Below are 12311 nucleotides of genomic sequence, written 5' to 3' on the forward strand. Positions count from 1 at the left end.
GGCTTTTGTGTTCAGTTGCTTCACGGAAATTGCTTATTTTTCATTTTTAAATACACATGAATTTTCAATCAATCTGGAGATCTCACAATCATTCTTGGACGTTCAATCTCTAGCCCATTATTTCATATAAATAGCTTTTATATTCCGCTGGGGTAAAGTGGATGAAAAGGATCTTGATCTAAAGCTAATCTAAATGCATTCCCTGCCCTGTTGTAAATAAAATCAGTTGAACCGGAAGCTCCCCTTCTCCTTTTTATTTTATCCCTGTCATCTTTCCACCTCGCCGTCTGTCTCTCGGCTTCTTCAAGGGTCTCTTCACACGTTTACCGCTTTCCTCTCGCTGTGCTGTTTAACCAGCCATGCCAACGGCTGCAAATTGAGAGTGTTATTTGGTGTTTGGGCCGTCATTTTGTTCAAAGAGCTGCCGCTGGTCGTCTTTTGTGATAGAGGCTCTGAAAACAATGACAGATGTACTGAGACGAATGAGTGGCGGAAAAGATGGAGGCGTCTGTGAAGGCAGACTATAAATAAATCTACAGAAAAGACAAAGTACAGGAAATAAAAGAGGGATCTGCTAACACAAGATGGACATGCAATGACACACCATCAAGTGTCATAATTGTCCTTTCCGTAGGTTTGCAGGTGGAGCAGTGAAGTGTTTCCCATTTGCAAATGGGCTTTTCATTAAGGTGATTACTGGTGCAAATGGGCCCAAAGCCTAAGGATTTGCTCGCAATGACAGAATTAGCGAAAGCTCCTCAGGGATGCACAACAACACATTTTAAACTTAATCAAACACACCTGAATCAAATATCTAGCAACTCCAAGACTATAATATATGCATTATAGCGGATATTTGTGTGCGCTTTGTACAAACGTACACTATAGTTTTTTTTGCAGAATGAAATGCCATTTATATTTATGTTTCCAATCTCAGTATCATCAGGTTTCCATCCCAATGTGAAACAAATCTTTTCAAAGTTCTCGAAAAAATTACACATCAAGTGCATTTACAGCAAGTCGTTAGAGTGACTGACTGTAGTATTGGTAACCTACTAACCAACAGTAAACAAGACATGTTTACATTATGTTCGCTATGTCAGAATTTATTCAACAAATATTTTTTCATCTTTCATTATTTTTCAGAAAAGTCCAAATCCAGCTAAAGCTAGTGTAAAAAAAAAAAAAACATTGCATTCAAAATTTGGCATTTAGGTCATTCATTTCTCAATCGATACTTAAATTAATAAGCATAAACACAGGGTGATGGAAACCCAGATAATCAATCTTATGAGGCTGCAGGAACAAGGTTATTGTAGGATAAAGTTTACCCTACTTAAACACACCTACACCACATAATTAAGGTCTCTCCAGAAACAAACTACATGACATTGTGCTGGAGATGGCTGGAACTAAATGTATAGAACAGGGGCAGAATTCATCTCTCTTCTCTCTGAGGAAATAACCCTTGAGGACATTTTACTGACATTAATCCCATCAGCCACAATCCCTCTAGGCGGATCTAGTGTTATATGTTTTCATTCAAGAATAGACATAGGTTTTTTTCTTCTGATGCCAAATAGAAATTATTATTATTATTTTGTTAAATGCATGTTTTTTTTCCACTCAGTCCAAAGATTTTACAATCATTCTAAGATGCTCTAAGATAATTTGCCCCATCGTTTAATAAGACTAGATTTTAAACTCCATAGGTTTAACGTGACTAGGGAGACTTTGATGAGAAGTGAATTTCATGTCCATTTTTAGATTAGAGCCAGCAATAATTTTACACATCCTAACCAGTTCATATATACAGTTTACTAGAAGCTTCTTGGCAAGTGTGCTGTAGCTGGATGGAGCTAAGATTTATGGGACAGTGGCCCTTTGGGAAAATAATTGGACACCTCTATTTTATCTACTACCTAGTTTAAAGGGTTAGTTCACCCAGAAATTTAAATTAGACCATGATTTATAATACTAACCCTCAAGGCATCTTAGCAGCATAACATTCTTGGTTCAGTTGAATCCAGTCTGAGTTATTTTTTTAAAAGATCTCCACTTTCAACCTCTACAATGGCAACATCCACCAACGTCCAACAAAGCACATCCATCCATAATAAAAAGTGTTTCACATGGCCCCAAGGGATGAATTAAGGTCTTATGTAGCAAAACAATGCATTTTTGTAAGAAAAATATCAACACTGAAAACTTTTTATCCAGTTTTGTCAAACCTCTGCTAAATATCATATTTGCATGTACAAAAGATTGCTTTCCTGTTGGATGACTTAGGATGTATGCATATTCCATGTACATCAGCTATATTGATCACTTTTTTTCCTGAAATACAACTCGGAGTCGTATAAATACTCCTATTATGAGTAAGATGTAATGGATTATACCCTTCCATCTGTGCAACAATTCAGGATTTGTATAGCTCTGTACATTTTGCTACGCTAGTGCAAAACTCATGATTTTAGTTCCAGAGAACACATGTTGTTAAAGTGAGTACCATGAATAGACTCAAAGCCTCTTATTCCAAAGCCCCCTTTCAAATGTGCCTGTGTACAATTTGTGAACTGGAACAAGGACAATTATTAAGGACTATCTAAAAAGTTCATACATTGCCCTTCATTAATCCTGCTTTTAATTGGTAATGTTGTCATACATTTTTTTATGATGACACACATAAACTGACACTTTACTTTTTTGTTATTTTTAGAGGACGCTTTCCTGATTAAGCACATCTAAACCAGCTAATCAAGGCCTTCAGACTCACTAGAAACTTTTAGACAAGTGTATTGAAGCTGAACTCTGCCCGGCAGATTTCATTATTCTCAACCGAATATCTCCTTAGAGTAGAACAGGAAGTGTTGAAGTGAAGAACTAATCTAGGACCATGTAAAGAAAGCTAGCAGTCAGCCACAGAAAGTGCAAAGTATCCCTGCCTGTTCAAATGTACATGGAGTGGAACTGACCAAATGGACTGATTGCATAATAAAAGAATGTGCTCAGACAAATCAGTCCTATATCCAAAGGTCCTGCACCTAGGTGTGTTCACTGCATATCACATGGGCACACGATAAACTTGTACCTCCCAGCCAGGAATTCATTATTAGGACATGATACACATTCAAGTCGTAAAACAAAACACGTACACTCACTTAAAAGATGTTTTATTCTTCGTGGCAAAGTGCTAAAAACATTCCCCAGAGATTATTGTTTGAGATGATTGATGGCAGACTCTTCATTTTTGACAGAACTGCGTCAAGTCTGCAGCACTGGTTTGCTTCTTCCTTGGAAGTACTTAAAATATTGTGTTTTATGACCTGCACAACCAAGAATTTGGATGGATTATCAAATGTTAACCTAATTCTTTATCTTTATTGAAATTTTATGTATGATTTTAAAGTTAATCTACCTTAAATTACAAAACAGTAAATGGTTCAGAAAGGTAAATTTACCCAGTTTTTACTCGCATTCACCTTTATGAGTTAAAATGAGATAAAGATTCTTAGAAAGCTGTAACCATTGACTTCAGTAGGTAAAACAAATACTTTGGAAGTCAATGGTTGCAGGTTTCCAACATTCTTCAAAATATCTTCTTTTGGGTTCAGCAGATGAAAGTTATTTTAATTGAGAAATGTAATGTTGCTTGTCAACTGCAGGGGGCGATGTGTTTCTCCTCTGCTTGTATAGTTGCCACATTATAAACTAGCCATTTTTTCTTTTATTACTGTGAGAGTGTTTTTTCCTCTTCTATCAGCAGAAATGACCCTCTGTGTGCCGGCAGTCACAGCTGCCCTCAAGGACATTTTTTTCTGACATCTTTTATTCAATTAGCCCCCCTCACAGTCTCTCCACACTGATCTTGTGTTGTATGTTTTCATTCAACAGGAGGCTTTTGGTTCACAAACCATTTCACAACCTCGACACAGGCTTTTGTGTTCAGAAGCCTCGTGGAAATTGCTTATTTTTTCTGTAAATGCGCCTACATTTTCATTCAATCTGGAGATCTCACAATCATTCGTGGACGTTCAATCTCTGCCCCATTATTTCATAAAAATAGGTTTTAAATTCCATTGGGGTTAAGGGGGTAAGTGGATCTTGATCGAATGGGAATCTAAATGCATTTCCTGTCCGTTCTAGTTTAGAGAATTTCAAATGTGAATAAAACCATTTGAACTCCAAAGCCCTCTTTCTCTTTTTCAGCATCCTGTCATCTTTCCAGCTCTCCTTCTCTCTTTGGGCTCCTTCAAGGGTCTCTTCACACGCTCACCGCTCTCTTCTTGCTGTGCTGTTTAACCAGCCATGCCAACGGCTGCAAATTGAGGGTGTTATTTGGTGTTTGGAGCCGTCATATTGTTCAAAGAGCCACCACTTTTCTTGGAACAATGACAGATGTACTGAGATGAATGAGAGGTGTGAAATATAAAGAAGAGCACATGAAGGTCACTTTAGAAAGCTTTTGAGGGTGGACTTCTTGGGATGAACAGGTAGAAAACACCGCTTCTGTGAAAACGATTATTATCGGCTCTGTTGAGGCTACTGCACCGTCTAGTGGTGCAGAGGTGCGTGAAACTGATTAATGGTCTTGTTTGATTCAGCACCATGGACAGCAGCATTCAAAACACCGGTGCAGCTCACAATGTGTAATAGTGATGCGGAAAACTTGGCAGGTACTTGTACTGATTGCACATAGATTATATCTGCTGAAAATGAAGACGATTTTGTCTTCTTACGGTCCTAAACGAATTAATCATAACACATCTTTTTTTTTTTTTTTTTTGGTTATGAAAGCAGACATGTTCTAATCAACTGTGTTGAAAATGTGTGTACGATTTTGACATGGACGTGCCTGAAATACATGTCTATTTTCCCCTTTATTTAATTTGTTGTAAGTTATGTGGTTCTGTTTCGTATTTGTGCAACTCAGCATTCTTGTTTGGATGAAAGAGTCCCATCAGCCTGTCTGGATATTTTGCTGTTTAATTAAATGTGATTTAACTGAACATAAGATTTAGAAGCTATTACTGAAGTGAGTTTCTCTGAGAGAGAGAGAGAGAGAGAGAGAGAGAGAGAGAGAGAGAGAGAGAGAGAGAGAGAGAGCGCACAGCCCACTGGCTGAAAGGGAGGATGCAGCAGCATAGATAGAGAAGCAGGGCTGAGGATGGAGGATAGAGAGATGAAGAGTGAGAACAGAGATTCACAACACTCTCTCCACTGATCATAGCAGGTGCTGGACTTTCATCCACATCTCACCGATGTCCGAGGAGAAATGGCTGTGCGGTAGGACCCGATGAGCTCCAGCATCTGACCGAACGAACTTCAGATTCTCTTCCAGTTTCGAGCTCATCGATCAGCGGCTCTTTCATTCTGTCCCAAGCTTTTTTCGCGGGATCTTTGCGGCATTTCCCGCCTTTAAATCAGCGTGAGCTGCAGCGCACGAACGGAGGCTGATGATGAATATGAAACACATCAGATCGGGCATATAATGGGCATCGAGGACACGGGCATGAGGAACGGACGGGCTCTGTCCGATCAGTGGGCCGACAGCGTGGTGGTCCGACCCCGGACTACCGAGCAGCACATCACGGTGCATAAGAGACTGGTGCTGGGCTTCGCCATCTCCATCCTCACCCTCATCATCGTCACGGCCATCGCCATCACGCTCAGCGTCAGCTTCGAGAGATGCGCCGCGGAGAGCAGCGGGGCTCTGGCCGCCAACGGCTCCAGCAACAGTAAGTGGAAACAGTCCCGGGACGGGAACATCAGTCACAGAGACTCGGAGGACGGCCAGCAGCCCTGGAGACACCTGCGCTTACCGGCCACCCTGCGCCCGCGCCACTACGACCTCCGCCTGACCGTGCACATGGAGAACTTCAGCTTCTCCGGCGAGGTGAACATCGAGTTTGAGTGCGTCAACTCCACCAAGCTGATCGTGTTGCACTCGGACCGCCTGGAGCTGGACAAAGTGCTGGTGTTTTCGGACAGTAAAAAAGCGGGCGCCATGCGGATCCAGCGCCGCTTCCACTATCAGCCCAAACAGGTGTATGTGATCGCGCTGCACAGAGAGATGAAGCCCCTCAGAACATACAAGATCAACATCACCTTCACCGCGCACATCGAGCACGAGCTGCTGGGCTTCTTCCGCAGCTCCTACATGCTCAATGGAGAAAGAAGGTAAAATCTGTTTTTAGTATCAGTTTTAAAGCCTCTCATAAGGTGTCATCTTGCTCAGATTTACTAACAGTTACCATGGGAACGACAGATGCTGCATGGTGTTCATATGTGCATGTAAGCATTACTCAGTTCCATACTTGTTTTAGGGCTAATTGCACCGGAATGCCTAATAGAGCAGTACATTTCAACAGTAGAGCAGAACAAGCAACATGGGATCTCAATCAAATACAGTAGACCTTTTACTGTTCAATCTTTCATTATAGAAGGATCAATCTTTTTGGGGAAAATACACATTTAATTCTGTTTGAGGTTAATAGTTATCTGTTTGTTTTGTGAGGGAATTGTATCATCGTGAATGGATTTTTGATGTGTTATGAATAAGGCAAATCAACTGTCAAATGCAACACAGTGGTGACAAGTTTTACAAACGCATCATGTGCTTAAGAAAAAGAAAAAGTTTGGGCTTTGGCAGTCCACCTGTAACTTTTAACATGACTATTTTCCCCCGATGTCTGTCTGAGACAGAGCTATTTGTAATCCTTCATTGAAGTCAGAGGTCACACAGATGTGAATGAACACTAGTCAAACTTGTCCTGCAGTCACATCAGTGTCTGATTCTACATTCAAAAATTATTTTACTGTAAGACATTGAGACCGAGTCATAAAAATTCACACATTTATATTAGGGTAACCTTAAAGGAACTATTTAAGTGTAATCATGCAGCTATACTGTTATTCAGTTAAACAAACAGTAATATTAAACCATGTTAATTTTTGAAAATATTCTACTGTATGTAATCCTAAATAACTCATATAGAGTTAGTGATTACCAAAAGCTTATTTTATGCAACTTTACAGTATTTTCTAGTTTTTTTCAGCCTTATATATCCAGTTATTTCAGGTCAGCCGCACTGAATATCAGCTTCTTGCTCCTGTTTTGCGGCTTCTGACTCTTCGTCCTCTGAGAGAAACTGGCTGATATTTGAATCTTTGCCCCAGGTTTTCCTGTATTTGAGACATGTTTAAGCTTTGTTTTACCCTGAAGGGTTCGCTTTCATGGATACACTTCTGTCCATCTACTAGTTTCCTTTCTGCCTTTGCAGAAACTGCTGAAGCTTCAGTCTCAGCTGTAAACACAGCATGTTCCGGGTTCACAGAAAAGATTCTTCATCAAAAGCTTTTTTCCAGCGCAGGCTGAGGTCTTGATATTAAGAGCGTCTCTGAAATAAATTCAGCATGTTTATGTTGAGACAGCATCTCTCAGCTCCACGGGCTCTGAAGATCATCTAGTTTACTGTAATCGGCTCCTGCTGTCTGCTCGTATTTCCTGAACACCATGAACTGCAGGATCTCGCAGGATTGAGAAAATACCTGTGTTTATGTAGTTAGACGTGGGCGCTGGAGCATTAATCCGACATCTGATGGTCTGGTTTATCCTGACTTTTACCAGAAATGTTTTCTCACACATGAACAGGCAGAAAACATCTCCACCCAACTCAAACACCTCCACGTGTGACACTGCAGGGATTTTCAGTCTGACGTCCCTGCAGATTCTCCTTCAGGATGTCTGCTAGTCTGATTCCTCCTACCTGAGTCCCCAATGCGATCTTTAAATACTGTACATAATTTTAAGTATCTATAAATAGAGAGGAGATGTAAACAGATGGGACATTATAGGCTCATTCTAGATTATTAGTGCATGAATGGCCACTAATGAGAGTAAAAAAGTGACAGAAAAGCAGGAGTGAACAGAACGCTCTGCTGGTCAAGCTGTGGGTGGTGACAGCTTTAATATTCATTAATGCAGATATCTGTAATGGAGCTCTCAAAACCACATTTTCTGATGTATAATAATAATTATAATAATCACACTTTAGTAATAATCATAATAATAATCCATTACATTTATGTAGCGCATTTTCTAGCACATTTACACATTTGGGAGGAATCTCCTCAGCTATAACCATGTGTGTGCAGCATCCACCTGGATGAAACAATGGCAGACATTCCGTGCCAGACTGCAGAGTGATGAAGCCAATTAGTAGATATAGGCATGGTTAGGATGCCGGAGACACACCTCTACTCTAATGACTTCAAAGTATTTTAAAGTGACAGGGCCTCAGTTTAACGTCTGATCTGAAAGACTGTGCTCAGTAACACCTCTTCCAGCAGCAGCCTCGTATTTTCCCATGTGGTCTCCTATCCAGACACTGACCAGGCTCAACACTGCTTAGCTTTAGTGGGCAACCATGTGAGAACAGCAAAGTGATAGCGTCTTGAAAGTAAGAGTGATAGCTGCTGGCAAGTATATTCACTTATAAACTTCACAAATATACAGTAGATGATTTTACATTTTGCATTTCCCAAAAATCTAACTTTTCAAAAACTTTAATGAAGCAATTCTGCATCATTAGAATTATATCAAGGTTATCCAAATAGTGTTTGTATGTGTATTTAGATACATTTTTGTCTTTTTAAATTAACATTAATTTAGAGACTCCCACTTATTATTGATTGCCTCTGCCTCCTGGATTATACGTTCAGCTTCAGTTATCATAAAATACTTTTTAATCATGGTTTTTAAAATTAATTTTCTTTCTGTATTATCTATGATTTTTGTGTTTGCTAACATTTTCTGATAATCTCATAAACATTGCTGCCTATCCAAGTTTTAGGAACAACAAATAATAAGTTGACTTCTAGTTGATCATTTGGTATCAGAAGTTGCTTATATGAAAGGCAACAGCCTCTAGATTATGCTTATTTTACCAAAATAAAATCTGATTTTTAATTATTTAATTAGGACAGTAAGTTCTGACTTTGCTTAGACAAAGGTCTTGTCATTTAACAGAAATAATGTACAGTATAAAATATAAAGTCATGGTGCAGTCAAAAAAGAATTAATATTGTGATTGACTCCAATAAGCTTGGACGACTGCATCCATACATCTCTGCTGTGACTTAAATAACTTATTAATAAAGTCATCTGCAATAGCAAAGAAAGCTTTCTTGCAGTAGTTCATCAAGATTCTTTGGAATCATATTCAGTGCCTCCTCCATCTTACTCCAGACATGTTCAATGTCTGGTGACTGGGCTGGCCAATCCTGCACCACCTTGACCTTCTTTGCTTTTAGGAACTTTAATGTAGAGGATAAAGTATGAGAAGGAGTGCTATCTTGCTGAAGAATTTGCCCTCTTCTGTGGTTTGTAATGTAATGGGCAGCACAAATGTCTTTATACCTCAGGCTGTTGATGTTGCCATATTTGTTGCCGTATTTGAGATGATTAGGATGCAGTTCAACAGATGATTTATCAGAAAATTCTACCTTCTGCCACTTTTCCAAATGATCAACTAGAAGTCAAATTATTTATTGTTGATCTTAGAACTGGGATCGACGACAAAAAAATATATCAGGTAGTGTATATACATGTGTACATAATAAATATGCACAGTAAACACACTTAAATTATGTCAAAATTAACTTTTATTTTTGAATGTGATTAATCAAAATAAATTTTTTCCCAGTACTACAAAAATATATTTTGTCTGTCCCTACGTTCTGGTCAACTCAGTTATACTGGTTACAGACATATAGTCTGTAAAGCACTGATAGATTAAAGAAATGTCTGACTTGCTTCAAGTGATGCCACTTCTTCTGGTGGGAAACTCTGGAAGGCATTGAGACATGACATTTAGTAGATTCATTGTGTCAACTCTTAGAATGTAAGAATGTTAAGCTAAAGCGGAAAATGTCAACTTAGTGATTTAAAAAGTTTAACAATTACTTTAACACCAGTTAGCAACAGATTATACATTTGTTGTATGTCATTCCAGTTTAAGGAAAGTGAATGGGAAATGTTTGAATTTTTGCAAGTCACATAAAACTATAGCCGCTTATGGTTCAGATTCTTAATTTATTTTGATTAATTATTTTTATTTCACTTCAAAGACACCAATGCAAGACCGGTTTGACAGCTTTTTATTATTTTCTTGTCATTTAAATAGCCTTATTTTGTCAATTTTGTTTGTGCGTCACAGATGGTTTTGATGTTTACAGCTGTCAGATTGCTTACAGATATCAGCTAAACCATTATTTCTGTCTAACATTTCTGGTGTTATTTATTATATGTCGACATCTGATGTAATTTAGTCGTTGTGGTGAAATAATTTTGTCCATCTTCACGCCAGGAAGCTCATTAGTGTGATAAAAATGCACCGCGATGAATCTAGTGATGGCAGTCTGAGCTCATTTGCATTCAGGAAAGTCATGTGACATCCAGTTTAATGAAGTTGAGGTGAAATGACTTTTCACCGCAGAATCTTAGAATAGTTCAATCACACATATAAATATTCCAGAGATTTATTTCATCTCACCTTTCTTTCCTCTGCAGGTTTCTGGCGGTGACGCAGTTTTCTCCGACTCACGCTAGAAAGGCCTTCCCGTGTTTTGATGAGCCCATCTATAAAGCCACATTCAGAGTGAGTCTGAAACACGAGAGCTCGTATCAGTCGCTGTCCAACATGCCAGTGGAGGCCACCACATCTGATGAGGATGGATGGGTGACCAACCATTTCTCCAGGACGCCCCGCATGTCTACGTATTACCTGGCCTGGGCCGTTTGTAACTTCACCTACAAAGAAGCAGTCGCAGACAATGGAGTCCTGGTGAGTCAGTTTAATTCTCCAAAACTCAGTTAGAAACAGCTGACTGCATTTTTATTGTTCCAGAATGCTTCACTAAAACTAGTGAGCAGCATTTTAAGGGATCACAGATGTGCTTTTGAAATGAAGACAGTATTCCAGAAGGTATTCTGCCTTGAAAATATCTCATTTAACAGATTCTGAGGTAGCATTCAATGTAGGTTTAAAAATAAAGATGATTCTAAGATGCACTACAAAGAGTTCAGCAATATAGTTAATCCAAAAATGCAAATAACGCTACATTAAAAAAAGAACACATTTGTAGTAATTATTTTCTTTGTAAGATTGAATCTTTTATAGTTTATGCATATTTTTAAGAATAAAAATTGAGTAAATAATTATACAAAGTTTCACTTTCAGTTTGTCGGACTTGGACTGCCAGTTTTCTCAGTTTCTTTTGGTTTCTTCAGTTGTAGGAAAGTTTCATACTTAGTTATTTAGTTCCTGAAATACCCTTTAACTAATAGTTTTCAGTTTGTTTATGCTTTGTTCATGATTATCATCATGACAATCTTGTTTTGAATTCGTATTTACTTTGTTTATTTGTCTTTGCTAAGCTCACTCTCTCTCTGTTTCTGTATCCTGACATTGTGAGTGTACAGTAGTAATTTTTTCAAAAATGTTCTGATACAAGAATGAGTGTTGTTAAATAGTTTCAGGACAACTTTGGTTAAAGATCTTCATTTACTTTACATGTACTGTATATAAATATTAAGTTGTTTTGACAATTAATGGAGCATTTGGGCTTGGAAATTGAGATACAGCCTGCCAGTTCATAAATCTGGCACTGATTTTGACCTCCCGTATCATATTCCATCTCACTTATGATTTATTTTTATGTTTGTGCACAGCTGAATGCACAGGCCTTCAAATATACTCTATTTGCATAGCATACGTGTACACAGGCACTTGACAGATGCTCCCTAGAAAGATCAATCCAGTTTCTGTCTTTTTCTCTTCAAAAGTGTTTGCACTTGTTTTAAACATATTTTCATGCCCTCACACATATACTATATGAATCAAAAATGTTTTAGCTCAGGTTCGTTGGAAATACGTGCCCGGCCAACTTCTTCTTTTTTTTTTGCAAAATGTGATGTATGTTGCTCCAGGTGTATTTCATTGCACGTTTCAGTAACAAATCCACCAGAGGGTGTTCTACATTTTTGTGAATCTGAAATACATTGCCTAGGGTATGTTTTTTTTTTCAAGCTCTGCTACGTTTCAGCTGCATGTCATTCTTGTATACATTCACAAGAAGGTGGGGCTTATTGTAACAATGCACTAAACCAGGGGTGTCAAACTCAGTTACTGAATGGCAACAGCCCTACATAGTTTAGTTGCAACCCTGCTTCAACACACTTACCTGTAGGTTTCAAACAAGACTAAAGGACTAAATGAGTTTTGTCAGGTTTAATTAATCAGGTTTGG

At 38.6% G+C, this 12311-nt stretch overlaps 1 protein-coding gene across 5 annotated transcripts in view; it reads left to right on the top strand.

Moving 5' to 3' along the window:
• Nucleotides 1-12311, top strand: part of trhde.1 (thyrotropin releasing hormone degrading enzyme, tandem duplicate 1) — a 202266-nt gene that overhangs the window by 8375 nt on the left and 181580 nt on the right. For 3 of the 5 annotated variants that reach the window (XR_015483140.1, XR_015483141.2, XM_087248250.1), the window contains exons 1-2: nucleotides 5137-6180; nucleotides 10574-10847. Coding sequence is in view for 3 of the 5 variants with exons in the window: in XM_087248250.1 (XP_087104376.1) it covers nucleotides 5492-6180; nucleotides 10574-10847 (963 nt within the window). In the remaining 2 variants the exon portion in view is untranslated. Of the gene's footprint in view, nucleotides 1-5136; nucleotides 6181-10573; nucleotides 10848-12311 lie in introns of those variants that run through there. The other 2 variants (XM_087248252.1, XM_087248251.1) reach the window with 1 other exon arrangement.

Source organism: Danio rerio, chromosome 4, assembly GCF_052040795.2.
Source record: "Danio rerio strain M-AB ecotype USA chromosome 4, GRCz13ab, whole genome shotgun sequence".
NCBI lineage: Eukaryota > Metazoa > Chordata > Actinopteri > Cypriniformes > Danionidae > Danio > Danio rerio.